This window comes from Oryzias melastigma, linkage group LG5, assembly GCF_002922805.2.
Source record: "Oryzias melastigma strain HK-1 linkage group LG5, ASM292280v2, whole genome shotgun sequence".
In the NCBI taxonomy this organism is placed as follows: domain Eukaryota; kingdom Metazoa; phylum Chordata; class Actinopteri; order Beloniformes; family Adrianichthyidae; genus Oryzias; species Oryzias melastigma.
The window spans coordinates 15,000,157-15,018,030 of record NC_050516.1 but is presented as its reverse complement, the minus strand read 5'-3'; the positions used below and the strand labels follow the sequence as shown (position 1 = coordinate 15,018,030).

Here is a 17,874-nt window from a genome sequence, read left to right as displayed (position 1 = left end):
ATGTGCCTCGTGCTACAAAAACGTCAAATACTTTCTTTTGTAATTAAACGTTGGTATAAAAGCATTTACAGCGGTTTTGTTTTAAGTAATTCTCTTTTCTTTTTGTCAAATTTGTGTTTTGAGGGCCAAAGCTTTATACAGATGGATACAGACCATACAGTCTTATTTAATGCGTTATTGCTCGGTACAGCTTTAAAAAACGCTCTGCTGCCTTTTAGCCGCGTTCGGGGTTCAACGCCGTGAAATTAAAATCTCGCGAGAACGTACGCGCTCTCTGTTTGGACCTCGAATCTTCGAGCTGCAGGTTGGAAAACTTGCTTCAGACGAATAGAGTGACGGTGTGCGGATATTCACGCCAGGAGCTGCCGTATATTCAGGTATAGGAGCAGACTACCGTCAGTAACGAGCACAGTTTGACCGTCCTGCTCTGGAAGGTTCCGGTAAAGGCAGATACGTATCGCGAGAGGCCCGTTAGCTGTTAGCTGCTAGCCTAGAAGGACGGGGACTGGCGCGGAGCCGCGCTGGGACCGTGTCACGTGCGGCTAACGGTTATTCTTCATAAATGAAGTTGGGCAATACGTCCACGTAGACCAATGTTGGATACATTGCCGTTCTGTAAGTGCTGCAGCACTTTCACCCAGTTTGTACCGCCCCGGTTGAACCTACATTTTTTTTGTCCGAGATAATGGGGTAAAATCTGACGGAACAGTAGATCTTTGGCCGACAAGAACTGATGCCACATGTTCTGATACGGTTCGGGTCGATTCCGTGACGAGAATAAGGGGTCAGTGACATCAGTAAACCCCTCGAAAGTCCGAAGTACTGCCTCGGACTTTCGAGTCAGAAGCTGCAGGTTCCTGTGGGTCACCTGGGAATGATCAGGGTCCAAAGCGCGCGCACCACCCCTATACACACACACATACCTCTCATACATCATATCCGGGTGATCATCTATGAGTGGAGAAACGAATCAAGTACATCTTCACTGCTTTGTACGTGAAACACCAGGTTTCGGTAACACGGTGGACCATGTTTTTGTTCTGTCCGGATGATTTGATGTGTTTTGACGGTTTTAACCTGTGTTTAGTACCTAGTCCCATGATGCAGTTCTGTTTTGTTGCTTGATCTGCTTTGAGTGTTTGTTTAAAATAGATTCTTAATGACTACAGGATGTAGAAGTGTGTATTCATGTTTCCATCTTGCACACAAGCCTCATCTGATCTGCTGCAACTTTGTTATTTTTGTTACTCTAATCGTCAAGAATACCCACGTGACACTGTTTTTTTTTTTTTTTTTTGTGTTTGTGTAGGAACACAATGGCGGATGACCTGGACATCGAGGCGCTTCTGGAAGCTCCGTTTAGAAAGGTGGGTGAGAGTGTCCACTGATGTGTCAATCGTCAGCCGGACCCTACTGCTCCTTACATGGCCATCAACACTAGGAGTTCCCCTTCAGCTGAGGGTTTCCACAGAAACATCACTCTTTGGATTGTGTTTTCCAGTCTGATCCAGAAAGGGTGATTCACTTATAAGTTTATCCCACCCCAATCATCTTTTGATCTGCTGTAAGCGCTCTCAGTGGTCTTTTGAATTATGATTATGTGTTGTTTTCTAGGACCTAGTTCTGTGGAGTCTTGAGATAATAAGAAATTAGTTTGAGTTGTGGGCAGGACAGTTGACATGGAGTGAGCCTGCTTTCATTTCCGATCATCCCTTTGTTTACATGCTCTCCCGCTAGCTTACAGCCCCTTACATCCCCAAACTAACATTAGTGAGTTAGTGATATTGAAGCCATCCACCCATACAGTTTTCTAGCCAGATGCCAGTTGGGACCTGTAAAACAAAAACCTAAATGGATCTATTTGGATCCAAGTGGATGTATCATTCAGAAGGAAGTTATGCAGGGAGCTTGTGGCCTGCCGACAAGCTTTTACAATCTGCATTTTTTCAGCTGCTTCCGATTCATCACAGTTTGAATAAAGACATACTCAAAAGCACACTTTTAAACATAATTTTGTTTTACATGTGTCCTCTGTTGTGAGAAAAATGCTACAAGAAATTGTTACAACCACCAAAAAATACAATTTTCATTGGAGTGGGTCTTTAAGGCTTAAGTGTTCTCTCTCTCCTGGAGCAGAGCAGGGTGTAATGATAAACAGTTTGAAGTTGAGCTGCTTAAAAGTTTGGTTCTGGTTCCTTGTTACTTTTTACCAGTCCTAGGCAAAAGTAACCCCCAAATAGGATTGTGGACTTTACGTGGCAGATGCATCCACTTCTTATTTTAGTTCCTTCCTGAGTATGTTGTGTGTGAAAGCAAACCTAAACAAGATGAACAGGGGCATTTATCAGGACTTCCACCTATTTCCAGCTGACTCTATGGGATTGTTAGGTTTTTTTGGGCCCCAACACCGTCAGCAAAGACATCTTGCTTAATTTCTGTAACTTTCAGAGACGGTTACAATGTCTTTTTAATTGTACCCTGAAAAGGAACAAAGATGTGGTCAAGTTTCATCCAAAACTCACTCTGTGCTTGTCCATCGCTGAATAGAGGAACATTGGAATACAAACCCTGTCAGAACAGATTTACTAAACTTTTCCCTGCGTGGTGCTTGTGAGCAGTAGGGTGGGGCTGACATGTGATGATGATGATGATGCTGTGGTGGCGGTGGCGCCCTATCGGACTGTCATAAATAAATGCACATGTATCTCTCTTTTAGACTTGCCTAACGATTTCTCATCTGTACTCCCCTGAATGCCAGTGTGATCTGTCACAGACACCAAGGTAGTAAAAAAGCCCCATTATGCTTTGCTGTTCTGTGGTCCCCATGGTAACATGACTGTGGTTCCCTGGGTAACTGTCACATGGGCCCCGGCCAACCCTTTCCCCAATAATTAAGAAGAGCTGAGAGTTGAGGGCGGGGTAATTGTGACGTCACAGATCAGAGCAGAAGTGTTAACTGTGAATCTGTTTTGGTCCATCTGGGTCCAGGTGAGTTATGAGTTTAAAAAAGGTTACTGTAACTGAGACTTACTTACCCTGAGTGTTGTAGCTGAGTTCAGTTCTTGAAGGTATGACATTCTTGAGGTAGGTAACGGGACAGTTTTGTAAGCTCAGAAACAGTTTGCCTATCAGGATGTATCAAGCAGGTTAAAGGAGGTAACTTATTCAAGTTTACTTGTCTAGACTACGACATAGATTAACTGGATGTATAATCTCTGACGCCACTTATTGGATTCTGAACCTGAAGCCTGAAGTGGGTTAGGTGTACTGTTCTGAACTTTACAGCGCCCAGGTCAAAAATGAGCGATTCGGAAGAACAAAGTAAAAGCAAAAACCTCCCAATCAAAAAAAAAAAAACATCTTTAATTATGTGGAAATTTTAGTCATTATAAAAAAAGCAAAACAGTTGATTTAAAAAAAAAAATCACTCGCACAGTTTTCATAAAAACAAGTATATCGAACTAGACTATATTTATATGCTTGATATTAGATTCAATTTGGGCTTTTTACGATGGCGTTAATGGAAAATCGGTTAATTTAGGTTGATGGTGGTGATAAACTGCTGCAATGCAGATCCTCCTGAGGTCTGGACTCCTGGAGGGACTCTAGAACGTGATTAGAACTAGACTTAAACTCTGTAACAGTTCTACTACCGGATGAAAGGATGGACTGAGTTTGTGGTGGAATTGGTGGGAAGACCCCGTCCTGTGGTCTGAGGAGGACTCCTGTCTGCGATGAGGTTCTTCAGAGGAGACCACACAAACAACACCACATAGACAAAAGAGTGACCCCCACCCCTTTCCATGAAGATTAGAGCTCGCTCAAACTTGCCTTTAAGCCGCCCAAGCATCCAAAGATTGACTCTGACAGCCCCGTGCCAACAGAACTGCCTTTTGTCTCATTAAACATTCTCTGTTGTATTCTCTCTGCCCCTCCCTGAATGTTTCCTCTGCATCCTCATGCTCTTCTCTGTCGACCTGCTTAGGAGGACAAGAGCCAGAGTCCGAATGGACAGGAGGATCGTAGCAAGAGGTAACCCCACCCTGCATGTCTGCATGCTGCTGTTGGATCATATTATAAATACATTTATGTTCAAATGTGCTTTTATTTAAGATTAACATCAGCTTGTTAGTTGCTGTTGCAATAAATTGGTTTGGAACTTTATAGAAAAAAATGAGACCAAAACAGCTTTACATCTTTTTGTGTACATTTGAAATTAAAACTGCAGAACCTGACATGATCCTGATGGAACATCCCAAACCTACAGCTCCTGCTTTAATTTCTGCTGCTGGTTAAACAGGTGAAAAAAAAAAGTTTTAGAACCACCTCCTGGGCTAGATGTACAGATAAACAAATAGAAGAAATGATATCACCACCAAGATTCACAAAGATAACGACAAAAGTAAGAATATAGATGCATAAACTTGACAATTTTAGTTTGTAAAAGAACGCATGTCACAGCATCAGCTCAATTAAGCTTTACAGAAACCTACTTTTGGTAAAATAAATAATTTTCCTGCAGCAGGAACTTTACCTCATTGTCAGCCTGGTTTTGATTGGCTCTTGTAGATCTGAGAAGAAGAGGCGCAGCCGCAGTCGCAGCCGGGACAAGAAGCGAAGCCGCAGCCGAGACAGGAAAAGGAGTCGCAGCCGGGAGCGCAAAGACAGCCGGAGCAAAGACAAGAGAAGAAGCCGCAGCCGAGAGCGACGCCGCAGCCGAGAGCGGGGAGGGCGCTACAAAGACCATCACAAGCAGTGAGTGACTCGATTCCTCCTGTTTTCAACATAAAGTTTACCATGACCCCAATGCACGCATGTTTGTGCAGCTGAATTGCCACACTACTGTTTGAAACCCACACTAATGTCAGTTTTTGTTTAAGCCGTAGGTGGTCAAAGAGTAAGAGCCCGGTCAAGAAAGAAAAAAGTCCAATCAGGTGGGGGCACCAACAATTCTGTTCAAGTTGTGTGTGTGGAGTTTGACAACCTGTTTGAACCTGATTGTGTTTGTGTACGCAGGATGCCGAACGACAACCTGACTCCAGAGGAGCGTGACGCCCGGACCGTCTTCTGCATGCAGCTGGCGGCACGTATCCGACCACGAGACCTGGAGGAGTTTTTTTCTGCAGTGGGAAAGGTAGTGTCATGTCGCAAATTTCTGCTGATGTTGGCCGTTCCGTTTTTTTTGCTGCTATAGTAACAGTTGTCCTGCAGGTGCGAGATGTACGGATGATCTCTGACAGAAACTCGCGCAGGTCGAAGGGAATCGCTTACATCGAGTTTGTAGAGGCCAGCTCTGTTCCTTTGGCCATTGGGCTGACGGGACAAAGGCTGCTGGGAGTCCCCATCATTGTCCAGGCGTCCCAGGTAGACCTCTTTCCACAGAATTTACTCGCATTAAGTATTTAAATGCTGTGGATGGTTGAATTGATGCACATGCATATTTGCAGGCAGAAAAAAACCGAGCTGCCGCTGCAGCTAATAACCTGCAGCGAGGAATGACTGGACCTATGAGGCTGTATGTGGGCTCGCTGCACTTCAACATCACCGAGGACATGCTGCGAGGAATCTTTGAGCCGTTTGGACGGGTAATTGACACTCATCCTTGTGCACATACAGACTCAGACTTGTGTGTGACAGCAGCTGTTGTTTTTGTCAGATTGAGAACATCCAGCTGATGATGGACAGTGAGACCGGGCGCTCTAAAGGCTACGGCTTCATCACAGTGAGTCTTTCATGTTTTTTTTTCCTGATTGTTCGTAAATTAAGTCTGGGACAGACACATAGATTAGCTGATACTTGTCCCATCAACTCCTAAATGTTGTAACTTCAGTTTTCAGATGCAGAATGTGCTAAAAAAGCTCTGGAGCAGCTGAACGGCTTTGAGCTGGCAGGTCGACCTATGAAGGTGGGTCATGTGACCGAGCGAACCGACCCCTCCATGGCTCCATCCATTCTGGACAACGATGAGCTGGAGCGCAGCGGCATCGACCTGGGAACCACAGGGAGGCTGCAGCTCATGGCCCGGCTGGCAGAGGGTGAGGTCCCCACACTACCCGTTATCCACTCAACTATATCATCGACCACCTGTGACCTCATCTGCGTGTTTGTCTTCAGGTACCGGCCTGCAGATCCCTCCTGCAGCTCAGCAAGCTCTCCAGATGAGCGGCGCCATCGCAATTGGGGCCATGGCTGCCGTCTCTGGTAATGCATGCCATTTTCCAGCTCAAAATGGTTAGGATTTACTGTTGGCTTTTATATCAATACAAATGCTGATTTCCAATAAGTGCTTCATGCTTCTGCTGATAATTGATAGATTGAAGTGTGTGTCGGTTTGGCACTTACACACACACATATCTGTGTAAATCTGCAATTTGGTGTCTTGCATTTCAGCTGCCATGAATCCATCTCTCAACGTCAACATGAACTCTGGCGCTCTGAATCTTCCCTCTCAGCCGCTCGCCACTCACTGCTTCCAGCTGTCTAACATGTTCAACCCTAGCAGGTAAGCATACACCTGTGTGTTTAAAGTGGCAGTTCTCCACACTGGGCTGCATGTCACTCATCTGAATGTGTGTGCGTTTCAGTGAGCACACATTCGGTTGGGAGGTGGACATCCAGCGGGATGTCATTGAGGAGTGCAACAAACACGGAGGCGTCGTCCACATCTATGTCGACAAGAACTCTTCAGAGGTACACCTCCACCAAAGGCAGTGTCCCGCCCTGTCGGCACACAGATACATGACACAGCGGATGGTTTTGACTGAATCTTTCACTTGATAGAAAAAAAAAACATCAATTTTATTATTCCTACAGTAAAAAACCCTAAATGCTGTTCCAAAATCTAGGTGTAGCTGACTTGAGGGAGCTGTGTAATTGTAAGTGCTGCATTTGTGACTCAAGAGGATCTCTTACCTGTGCTACATTTCAGGGAAACGTTTATGTCAAATGTCCGTCAATCCCTGCTGCCATGTCTGCAGTCAACGCTCTGCACGGAAGATTCTTTGGTGGTGAGTTGTGTCACATGACCGCTGTGTTGTTCTGCAGCAATGGTAGCACAGTTTTTACTGCCTCACCTGTGTTTTCAGGTAAGATGATCACTGCAGCGTACGTTCCCCTGCCCACCTACCACAAACTCTTCCCAGAGTCGGTCACTGCCACACAGCTGCTGGTCCCTCCTTTGCGACGATGACTCAACAATATTCTTCTGTGATTGAGCGTTAGAGCCCGTCGACTCTTTAATATTTGTTTTCTCCTGTCGGTCAACCAGTGAGTCAATTCATCCAGTTCAGATTTTTTTTTTGTTTTCTTCTACTGGACTCAAAGGCCACGCCCTTTTGCTGGTGTCACCTCATGACCATTTGGTCATGTGATCACCATGCTTCCTGTCTTCGAATTTCTTGCGCGTGGTTTCAGTGAGGCCTACACCATCTGACTTTAGTCCAATGATAAGCTCTGTGAGCTGTGGGAGGGAGGGGAGGGGCTGAGGGGAGGCTGTCATCTGATTGGTTGATTTAGGGGTGTTTGGTATTTAACTGTTTTTGTAAACAGATTTGATTTTGTAAAACTGATGATTAAATTTTATTTTCATGCGAGTTTGTGTGTCTGTTTCTCATTGGTTGGAATTTCAGAAGCACTGAGTGTCAGAACCAGGTCTGTTGGGTTTTTCCTGGAAAACATGAACTTAGACTGGACCGCGCACAGAAAACACAGTGATGTACCAGTGAAACTTTTCAGTCATTTCTGCTGTCATGACATAAATATGGAATGTATAAGGGTATCAAGTTTGCCATCTTATCTCTGATAAATTTTCCTTTTTGTTTTTTATTTCTTGCTAAAACATTTACAATTTGTTCAAGATGGAAAAACACCAGTGAAAACAAATCTCCTAAAAACTAACCGTCACCGTAAAATTAGCTATTTCTTTAGGATCAATTGATCCAGCACCCCACTGTGGAAATATAATGAAATAATGTTAAAATATATGATAAAGTCGTGATTTAATCTGTTATTGTGAAAATCTGATCTGAAATAATCAGTCACTAACCAACGCTCCATGATAACAGGAGTTAGTTCAAGTGATCCTGCTTTTGTTTTAAACGAGTCAGGAATATGTCTATCTGCGAAATTCCATCTTAATCTAACAAGCTTTTGTTCTTCACAACAACAGTCAAATGAGATGTATTCTCCAAACAGAAGTCACAAGATGCATGCATGTAACTAACACTTTTGTTCATGTTAAATGTGACTGTATTCCACACACGAGAGATAAAAATCTTTTTTATATTTGGGGGAAAAAAACATATGTTTTAAAATATCAAAGATTTACAAATATTTTGACCTTAAGTTTTTTCTTTTTGTTACCTTTTTGTTGAAGACTTAAAAAAATATTTAAGCTCCAAACTTTAAATTTAGTTTCAAACCATTTTTAGTCAAACTGGAAGGGTAGCAGTGGTCACTACACATTAGTGAAACACTAGCTTTCTTTTTTTAGAGCTTGAAGTTCTAAATCATCTGATTCATTCAGGATCCATCCTTCATGTTGGTAATTTTCATAAATATAGTTTTAAAGCTGAATTTGGCTAAAATGTGTAACATGTTTAGCACTCTTCTCCATCTAATGTTGCTTTACTAGTCAAGTGGGTTTCTCAATCAGAAGCTGCCAGGCTGGGAGTGTTTGCTCAGTTTACTCTCTTCTGCAGTTTTTTAACTGGCAGGATCATGAATAGATGACCACAAACTTGATTCCTCATGTTTTTCACACTAAAAATGCAAAAAAACTGCTTCAGTGCTCACAATGTCAAAATCGTTCAGCCTGTTGGATGACGCCTTCAAACTTAGATTTTAAAGAGCCCCTCCGATCATATTTTAATCTATTGTAGAATTATGCAGTTTTTAGTTAAAAAAAAAAAACTTTTGGCCTTGGACATAATTTCTGCAGAGTTGCAGGAGTTCATTCACCTCTGACTTGTGGTGAATTCTCTATCCTCTTTGTCCTCTATCACCAGAAAAATTCTACAAGAAGGTGTTAAAAACACCCAAAACACGATTTTAATCAGAGTGGGTCTTTAGAAATGGTGTATTTACCCAGAGTTAGATAGAATAGATGCTGTGACTTGAGGTCATTTTGTTGAGATAATCTAATTTCTGTCACGACTCAGTCTTATTAAAAGATGTATCATTTTGAATTTTCCTCTTCAAAACCAAAAAAGCCAGGAGATACATGCATCCGTGTGGAAATAAAACAACAGAACGGCTGCATTTCTTCAACAGATCAGTCTTCAAATCCATGAAAATGTCCTAGCAGGGGCCTAAAGACTACCGAATGTCTCAAATCAAAGCAATTAAACTTTGACCTCTGGACGCTCGTGGCTCGGCTTCAGATACGCTGAAGATGTGGGGAGGACACCTGAAGGTCAAAAGACCTCATCTTTGCTGCTTGGCAGTTGTCAGAGCTCGTTCAGATGGATGACAGTGATGGTGATGTCATCCCGGTACCTGCGAGCCAGCTCTGACGGCAGGCTCAGCATCTTGGCCAGGCGATTTGGGGACACGCCCCCATAGCCGTCGTCGCCCAGACTGTGGCGCAGAAGGTGAGTGGCAGCATTCTGATCCTCCAGCACAGACAGTACTTTGCCTTTCCTTTCCAGAAGGAGGCGCTGTAGGCTGCCCAGCGTCATGTCCTCACTGGGAACAAGAGGCCTCTGTTGTTGAAGACCTAAAGGGCAAATAAAAAGCTCTATAACAGCAGCAGATTCACACAAAAAACACTCAGAGAGGCAGGTGTTCACCTGACCACTCTGATCCTCCTATGAAATATGATCATGATCAAAAATTCACTGAGATTTTCTATGATTTCAAATAAATCTTTTTTTTAAGATCAAACATGCTGAGTTTGCACATATTTGCATATAAAACGTGTTAGCAGCAACGTGGATAACTTTGTGGCATTGCTAAATTTAAGACCATTTAATTTGTTTTAGAAAAGCAGCTTTCTTTCAGAACTCTACCTGTCAGCTGTTCTGCCACCAGCTGGATGACGGTCTGTCGGTGCATCAGCTCCCAGAGTCCATCCGTCGCCAGGACCAGGAACTTGTCTGTCGGTCTAATCTGGTGTCGGGTGACCTCTGGGAGGGCGCTCAGGTAGGGTGGGGTCATGTAGTGTTGGGGTAGAGTTCGGACAGCATCATCGACTGCAGACAGGACATCCGGCCGACTCTCGTAGACTTGTCTCAGCATCTCTGCGCTCCATTTGAAGCGAACGTCGCCAAATGCCCTGAAGGGCAGCAGCAGACCCAGCAGGCGGTCATGCCGGATCACAGTTCTACTCTCCGAAGGCGGATGCTCTTCCAGAATCCTTTGCAGTTCGTCTGGGTTTTGGGCATTGTGGTCATTTGTGAGGCTGACTGCAGACCAGCGACCCTCTTCATCCTGGACACCCAGGACAGCCCGGCTGTCACCCAGGTTGGCCACATGCAGGACACCGCCAGAGATGTGGACGACACATGCAGTTGAGCCGGACAGCGCCACTCGGAGAGGGGAAGATAAAGACAATCCTTCTCCCGGGACAGACACCCGTCTGTGAACAGACATCAAAAGGCTAAAGTTAAGATTTCAAGATTTTTAATGGGAAGGCTGAGGGCTCGATCACTTTGGGGTTCAGTGCATCACCACATGAACAAGTGTGATCAGACCAGACTACAGCTTCTCAAGGCAGTTGTCCTGCTTGTTCTCCAATTGTCTTTGTCCTACCTAACAATGATTACCTGGATCAAGAATGTACATCACTAACCAGAAGGTAGGAGAGCAGGGGTGATTGAAAAAGAAGCAGGACTTTGGCCGGCGAGGCCTTGAGTTGGGCGCCTAATCTCAAAGACAGAGAACAGAAGGATCACCTGGGTGAGGAGAGGGATAAGTGCACCTGGGCCTCCACAGACAGATCGTAGTCAAGGCGACGGAAAGCATTGACCAATGCCGACGTCACTTTCCCTTCATCCTGTATTCAATCAAATGATAAAAGAAATTATGCCATTGCAAGAGAACATGTGAAGAGACAGAGGCTGTATGTCTTGAAAGACCTTTATACAGAGTTAAAGACTGGGCTATGTTTTGAGATATTCAAGATCATCGCTGGACACTCCAACTGTAGTTTTTGAACAAAAAAAAACTCTTTAGTGTTTAGGTCAACATATATAAATTATACTTCGTTGTCTTTGTTCTGGGAGCTCTGTGCCTGAATACCTCCTGGTCCTCGCCATCCTCTAGCCTCTCCTGCCAGAAGTTTCTAAGACTATGGAAGGAAATTGACCCCCCATCATGGAAGCTGTGGTCCTGGGGATGCTTGTGCCACTCCAGCAGCTGTGGCACGGCTCGCTCATTTTCCACTGCCGAGTCCAGCTCCTCCAGCATCCTCAGCGGCAGCATCGCCATGGTGATGTAGTAGAAGAGTCGCTGGCTGATGGCCTGCGCACAAGCTGGCCCTGCATGACCATCAAACACAGCAAAAAGAGTGCCGCCGGGAGCCGGAAGAAAGGTGGCGCTGCTTCGACTGTCTTCACAAGGGTTGTTAGATGGCAGCATGTTGCTATGGAAACCAAGGACTCCGTGAGAGGCGGGGCCTTTTGGGAATGTATGGCTGTACTCATTGGCCTGGGAATACATAGAGCATCATGTGATATTCGGCTAAACTTGAGAAAACCTTAAAGATGTGTCATTCTTACCTTTAAGATTCTATTAATCTGAGCTGAACTCATAGGTCCTGCTTCCTGCCTCACCTGAGACCACCTGCTCCCAGTGCCTGCTGGGAATTGCATTCCAGGGAGTTTAGGAAGAATAGGAGAGGAGGGAAGAGAACGATGCTGCTGGATTTTGAATCTGCAGCGTTTACTGAAGGTTCCCGTCCTTCCCAACATGATGGCCCAGCAGAATCAGAGGAGAAGATGCTGGTATAGATGAGAACCAGAGGAAACATCATTGACAAACCCCCATTTAGACACAAAAATCCTTGAAACCACTTTCAGATCTGTATCTAATTTAATCCTTTAAACCATAAAAACAGGATTTTAATCCTCACAGAGCCTAACTGGAACCTGTCACATGCTCATCTTATACTAATTAACTTGTTTTTAATGAGTAATTTCCATGATTCTCTTTGCTCAGACATGTACGCTAACTCCCAAGTCTCCCAAAAGCCACTTTCAGATTTCAACATAAGAAAACTACTATCTATCTGTACAAATAATTAGGTTCTGTACTCCATGTTTTGGATGATTTACAATCCAAATTTATGCTAAGTATTGTACACAACAACAAGTAACCTGAAAATTTTCCTGTAACTTGATTCCTTTCCTCAGTCATGTGGGTAATTTTTACATGCACTTGTGTTCCCATGTTTCTGTTCAGCACTCACCCAGACTGACTTCACCTTCGTCTTTCCCCCTCTGCTCTTCTTCTCTGGGCTCAGTCCGAGGTGTTTATTCAGAACCAGCTTCTTTCATCTCTCAAAACGAGGACTGATCTGGTTCTGAAAGAGGCAACGTTTGCCGGAGATGTTTATTTCCTGTTGAACTTGCCGTTTCCTGTAGCTGGACAGAAGAGCCGGCGGTTCTCTCTGACCTCTGACGATCCGTATCTCAGTAATAAGTCACTCATTATTGAGTTGTACTTTACTTTCCTCTCTGATTCAAACAGACCATTGAGGTTCCATCTGACTGAACAGGTGATCATGGAAACGCTTCCACAGAACAACCTCCACCTGCGGAAGCCTAAGGACCTAAAGTTTAACTCTCAGGAGTAAAACAAAAACAAAAGATAAATGCTTTTTATTTAGTGGAGAAAATATTTTAGGTTAAAGGCGTGTTACTTACTTAGATTAAACAATCTAAAATGTCAATATCTAGGTTAACTGGGTGTGACCATGCTACAGCTTCCCTCTCAAATGACTTAATATTAGGGTCAGGTGCCAGCAACAGCAGGCTTGGTTATTAAAGCATTCACTTGATGAAATATGTAAGTGCGTGTAGTGTGCTGCTTTGAAAGCAAACATTTAAAAATGTGACTGGGTTTTGATTTGTGGAAGTTGGCAGCAGGTAGTTTTTTAGGTGAATTTGAATAGGGGAAGAATGATACACTTCTTACAGTATGTGCATACAAATGAAAACACACTGACTCAGTGTTTCCTATTTGACAAAAACAGTTAAAGCTTTAAGAAAGCTGCTGTTTTAGATTTACATAAACACAAAATAACATATCAAAGAGCAGATTTTTGATTATGGTGAAAAAATTGAAATTGCTCACTAAAACTCAGCATGAGTGAATTATTTGATTTTTTCCCAACCATGTTATACACACAGTATATATGTGTGTATATGATTACACATTCCTAAACCATGCAATTTTTTCAGACATACACACTTAAACTGGATGATGTTGCATTAAATTTAGAAATTAACAAAAAAGCAGATATTAGACTTTAGATGTACAGAGGACTGAACCACACTACGCTTTAATTATAAGTTTATTAAAACATTTTTGAAATAGTATGCAGGTTGACAAATATAAAGAACAGGACAGATAAACAGAAACAAACGAGACGGTTAGAAATCTGCAGAGATGTTGGTGGCGTTCAGCTTCAGCTCTGCGATGTGCACCTCGATCCTCCTGTGCAGCTCCTCCATGGAGGTGGACAGCGTGTCGTACAGCGCCTGCGTGCAGACACGTCAGCCAGGAACTGTGAAGGTGCTCATAGGGTGGAGGTTCTTGATCACTCACCTGAGCTTTCTCCGTCTCCTTGCTGCACACGTCTCTCAGGCTCTTCATCTTGGCTTTGAGCTGCTGCGTTTCTCCGGATATCTCCTGGATTTTGTCTGCCATCTCCTCGCGCTTTTGGTGGATCTGGTTGCACTGCCTGGAGAACATTTCAGATTAAAAATAATCTTTGCCTGGTAATGACTTGTATAGTTCCTGCATGCAGACGTTTTACCCCAACACTTCTTGAACATGCTGCTCCTTCATCTCTCTCTTCTTCTGCCTCCGAATGTTCTGCTTGTGCTCTTTATCCAGCTTCATGGCAAGAGCTCGTTTCAGCTGGGTCTCCTCCGCACAGAGGTGTTTCAGCTCCTTCTGCTTCTTCTCATACTGAGCCATCAGCTCCTGGCCCTGAGATTCAGCCATTCAATTAACCACAAGAACAAACTGATGAAAGTCATCACGTTTGGTGTCGATGGTACCTCCTCCTGTCGCTGCTTGGTGTTGTTCATGCTGGTTTCCAGGTCCTGAAGGAGACTCAGCATCTGTTGGATCTCGGCCTCGGCCTGGGTCACACCCTGGATCATGTTCTGCAGCTCGACCACGCGCTCATCCGTCTCTTCCTGCACACACAAAGGTACGCGTCACCCTTCCCCACGTCAACCTGAAGGGGCGCATCTTCTTTGTGACTCACAATGCTGTTCTTTATGTTCTTCACGTTCTCCTTCATCTTCTCCATCTGACTCTTCAGCTCCTCCGGAGACTCCACAATCTGAGACTTCAGACTGGTGATGTCTTCTTTCAGGTTGGTGACTTCCACCTTCACCTGAGCCTGGTCACACACAAACACACACCTGTAAACGGGATGAGAGCATATAGACAAACTCCAGACGTTCTGGTTTCACGTACCAGCTTCTGAGTCTTCTCTGCGATCCTGGATTTCCACTCGGTGATGCTGTCATTTTTAGCATTCTGAAAAGAAACCACAGTGTTTGCTCGGACTGACCGCCACAAGCTTCACGGTCCTGACGGTGTTTCAACGCCACCTACCACTTCCTGATACTCGTGCATGGTGGTGGCCTGCAGTTCGGACAGAGCGGCCGCCAACTCGTCGGCCTCGGCCTGCTGCTCCGGTGGAATGGTCCTACAGGAGCAGGAAAGGGAACCGTGAGGCCACTGTTTGACTCCAGCATCCGCCTTTAAGCGCTTTCTTATAAGGAAACAATAAATTGAAGACTTACGTCAACATCTCGATCTTCTTTTCTGCTTCCAGGTTGCCTCTGGTGTAAGTTTGGAGTTTGTCCAAGTCGGCCCTCTAATGATGAAGCAACAACAAACTTTTACTCTACTTTATAAAATAGTCACAATAGAGTTAAGCATTCGAAAAACATAAATAGAATTATTTATTAGATAAAAACATGAATAAATATTTATTTAACTAGAAAATTAAGTTCGGGAGAAACTCTCATTGATATGGAAAAGTCACAGCAAAATAAATAAACATTTTTAAAGTAAAACTCTTTTGTGATCCAATAGTGATGCTCTTGTTTGTTATTTGTGACACTGTGTCTTCTTGGCTAAAATGCAGAGAAACCTTCCAGCATGTTCTCAGTGTTCTGTTCAAAGTCAGCATGTTTGTAATGTCATACATCTCCTGGTAAATTAAGTAACGCAGGATGTGATTTGAAAGATTTTTTGTTTTCATTCTCTTCACATTTAAACAATTTAGCAACTTTTCCAGATCTGAGCTGTAAATAAAGTTATGCCATCAATGAGTACATATTGTGAGTTACTGCAGTGGATCAGCGTGACGTACAAACTTGGCCTGTTTCTCCATAATCATCTCCATCCGCTGCTTCCTAAAGTGCAGAAAGTTCATGATGGCACTCAGGATGGTCAGAGTTCTCTGCTTTTCTGTCAAAACAACAAACAGCCTTTATCAGACAACAAACTGATGACATAAAGAACAAATCATCTAAAAATGTTTTCAACCATTAAAAAACTCCCCTTAAAGTTGAGATATATTTAAGCTCATTATTATTTAAAATTAATTGAAAAATGCATGCGTTCATGTTTAGATAGTGGTTAAAACTATTCTAGATTAAAATCAATAAGAACAGAAAATTAACAATAATGATATATAATAATAAATAATAATAAAATTAAACAATTCATTAGTGAAACAATCTTTTTTTGAAAAACAGATCAACGTGAATCAATTATTTGCTTTTTTAATTCATCCCAGTGATGTTCAATCCCTTTCTAGAACATAAACCACAAAACTTAAGGCTTCAGATCTCATCGACAGACTTACTGGGAGCGAGGAGGTCATTCAGAGAGAAATCATACACCAGGCACACGGGCAGGAACCGCCGCCTGAGAACGCACAGAGGAACCATATGAGCATTCACGCTACCAGAATGCAAGTCGTACATTCTACTGCAATAACATCAGATGGAAAAATAAGAACCAGAAACTCACATGCGTGTGTACACGCTCATGATGACGGTGGCGCTTTCATGGTACTCTGGATACTGAATGTTCTCCAGCATTGGAACCTGTTCAAAACAAAAGTGCTGCAGCTGAGGGAGGAAGAGCTTCCATCATTGCTCACAGATCACCACTGTGAAAAGCTAAACGTTCTGCCTCTTCTGACTTATACACTTCACTGCTTGTGTGAAAACCCCTGTATGCTCCGCTGTGCTGTCCACATGGAAGATGAGAGCTTTTTTTTTTTTTTTACCATGTCGGAGTTCAACCTCATTGGTCAGCTGCCATTAGTTTGCCTCAAGTTCATAACATGCATACATTGTCTTTAGCTGGTAAAATGTCTTATTCCGTTTGCTGTGAATGAACTACAAATGTATGACCTTTTTAAAATCGTTTAAACTCCATATTTATTTATATGTTAGAGTTGCTTAAAGGTTTGATTAAATATTTAGGGACACAACATAATCTCAACAACCTTTAAAATCCCGCCTTGCCCGCCCATGTGTCGAATTGTCTTTGGGCAAGACACTGAACCCCCAATTGCCCCTGGCGGAAGGTTGGCGACAGTGTGCAGCAGTGGAGCCACCACCAGAGTGTGAATGTACTGTATGTGTGAATGGGTCTGTGACTGTGAAGCACTTTGTGCTTTCAAGGAAGGTAGTAAAGCGCTGTCGCCATTTACCATTAACCCTTCAAAAACAGAAACAAGAACATTCAAGTACTGAGATTCTTATTTAATTTGATGTAAAACTCAAAAGTATAAATTCGGAAAAGGTATTTGCCCTTTAGATTTTTTTATTACATAACATTGTCTTTCCCTTAGTATAATGTTTAGGTTTGTAACTGAATGGGGTTCATTTATGAAGAGTTTTGAAACATCCCAAGGAAGAAAAAAAGGAAAAATCTGAACACTGTCATGATCATAAACTTGAGGAACTTGAATACAAACGGAAGACACGGTGCAGGGATTATTCAGTCATTTATGTTTTCTAATTCTGGAAAATGGAAGTCCAAAAAAAAACGATCAGAAAATGACATGAACTCACCATGGAATGACACTCGGGTCTGAAGCGGTACAGCAGATGCAGAACTCTCATGTACAAAGTCTGGACTGTTTCTGGCTGAAAGAAACAAAAAGAATAAGTTGTTAGTTTGAGTCTATACAAGCATAAAACAATCTTTAATTCTTCCAATTTTTGAAAAGGAAAAGAGCTGCTATCTTTGAAAAAAAAATGATTAAAAGATTATTATTTTTTTTGTTTAAAGGTAACGATTCATTTTTCAAACCAGCCTAGCAGTGTTCTCATTTTATTTTTTTAAATCAACAATTTTAAATTAATTTATTTAGACTGACTCGAAAAAAAATACAGATTTAGCCCATAAGTTTCTCTAACTGAAGAAAAGTGCAATAATGTTTCAATTTTCCATCTAATGTGACAAAGATTCTTGTTCTATTAAAAAAATAAATGACTCATTGTTTCTTGTCTAAAATGGATTTGCTGATGACCAGGAAATGTAAAGTTTAAGATTTAAAAAGGCAGTAAATGCAGAATATGAGTAAAAGTTTATGTTTTACATACATTACAAATATTTATAAAAGGCAAAGAGAAAAAAAAGACGAATTCTACGTTATAAATTGAT

The 17,874-nt window shown here is 42.7% G+C and overlaps 3 protein-coding genes across 11 annotated transcripts in view; 1 reads left to right on the top strand and 2 right to left on the bottom strand.

Moving 5' to 3' along the window:
* The first annotated feature begins 219 nt into the window (after window positions 1-219).
* LOC112144999 (RNA-binding protein 39) lies at window positions 220-7,670 on the top strand. Of its 9 annotated transcripts, none has more exons than XM_024269960.2 (15): window positions 220-377; window positions 1,310-1,367; window positions 3,986-4,032; window positions 4,546-4,755; window positions 4,881-4,934; window positions 5,017-5,134; window positions 5,212-5,364; window positions 5,448-5,585; window positions 5,657-5,722; window positions 5,831-6,035; window positions 6,115-6,201; window positions 6,391-6,502; window positions 6,585-6,690; window positions 6,929-7,007; window positions 7,086-7,669. In XM_024269960.2, exons 2-15 carry the CDS (start codon window positions 1,317-1,319, stop codon window positions 7,187-7,189), a joined length of 1,530 nt encoding a protein of 509 aa, XP_024125728.1. In that variant the 5' UTR covers window positions 220-377; window positions 1,310-1,316; the 3' UTR covers window positions 7,190-7,669. The 9 variants fall into 9 exon arrangements, with proteins under 9 accessions (XP_024125728.1, XP_024125722.1, XP_024125724.1 ...); XM_024269954.2 differs by having other exon boundaries at window positions 6,115-6,231; window positions 7,086-7,668; XM_024269956.2 differs by having other exon boundaries at window positions 4,887-4,934; window positions 6,115-6,231; window positions 7,086-7,665.
* Window positions 7,671-7,685: 15 nt separating this feature from the next.
* On the bottom strand, window positions 7,686-12,640 carry LOC112144526 (pyruvate dehydrogenase [acetyl-transferring]-phosphatase 1, mitochondrial). Its single transcript, XM_036211935.1, has 6 exons — window positions 12,407-12,640; window positions 11,718-11,939; window positions 11,239-11,646; window positions 10,893-10,993; window positions 10,008-10,576; window positions 7,686-9,715 (listed from the first exon to the last, which is right to left on the bottom strand). The coding sequence occupies exons 2-6, from the start codon at window positions 11,907-11,909 to the stop codon at window positions 9,447-9,449; spliced, it is 1,539 nt and encodes a 512-aa protein (XP_036067828.1). The 5' UTR covers window positions 11,910-11,939; window positions 12,407-12,640; the 3' UTR covers window positions 7,686-9,446.
* Window positions 12,641-13,495: 855 nt separating this feature from the next.
* nuf2 (UF2 component of NDC80 kinetochore complex) overlaps window positions 13,496-17,874 on the bottom strand; it is a 4,954-nt gene continuing 575 nt past the window's right edge. Inside the window, exons 2-13 of the mRNA XM_024269990.2 lie at window positions 17,280-17,354; window positions 16,225-16,301; window positions 16,058-16,119; window positions 15,560-15,657; window positions 14,985-15,058; window positions 14,794-14,887; window positions 14,653-14,715; window positions 14,438-14,575; window positions 14,226-14,366; window positions 13,979-14,154; window positions 13,768-13,903; window positions 13,496-13,700 (exon numbers count right to left, since the gene is read on the bottom strand). Of these exons, the coding sequence (XP_024125758.1) occupies window positions 13,593-13,700; window positions 13,768-13,903; window positions 13,979-14,154; window positions 14,226-14,366; window positions 14,438-14,575; window positions 14,653-14,715; window positions 14,794-14,887; window positions 14,985-15,058; window positions 15,560-15,657; window positions 16,058-16,119; window positions 16,225-16,301; window positions 17,280-17,354 (1,242 nt within the window). The 3' untranslated portion in view covers window positions 13,496-13,592. The remainder of the gene's footprint in view (window positions 13,701-13,767; window positions 13,904-13,978; window positions 14,155-14,225; window positions 14,367-14,437; window positions 14,576-14,652; window positions 14,716-14,793; window positions 14,888-14,984; window positions 15,059-15,559; window positions 15,658-16,057; window positions 16,120-16,224; window positions 16,302-17,279; window positions 17,355-17,874) is intronic.

Excerpts from the sequence above, each read along its gene's own strand:
- LOC112144526 (XM_036211935.1), bottom strand. The coding sequence starts at position 11,909 with ATGTTGGGAAGGACGGGAACCTTCAGTAAACGCTGCAGATTCAAAATC. Across the intron at positions 11,647-11,717 it reads AGATTAATAGAATCTTAAAG|GCCAATGAGTACAGCCATAC; the intron begins GTAAGAATGACA and ends ATGTATTCCCAG. Across the intron at positions 10,994-11,238 it reads AGGATGGCGAGGACCAGGAG|GATGAAGGGAAAGTGACGTC; the intron begins GTATTCAGGCAC and ends GATTGAATACAG.
- LOC112144999 (XM_024269955.2), top strand. The coding sequence starts at position 1,317 with ATGGCGGATGACCTGGACATCGAGGCGCTTCTGGAAGCTCCGTTTAGA. Across the intron at positions 1,368-3,985 it reads TGGAAGCTCCGTTTAGAAAG|GAGGACAAGAGCCAGAGTCC; the intron begins GTGGGTGAGAGT and ends CGACCTGCTTAG. Across the intron at positions 5,586-5,656 it reads TCTTTGAGCCGTTTGGACGG|ATTGAGAACATCCAGCTGAT; the intron begins GTAATTGACACT and ends TGTTTTTGTCAG.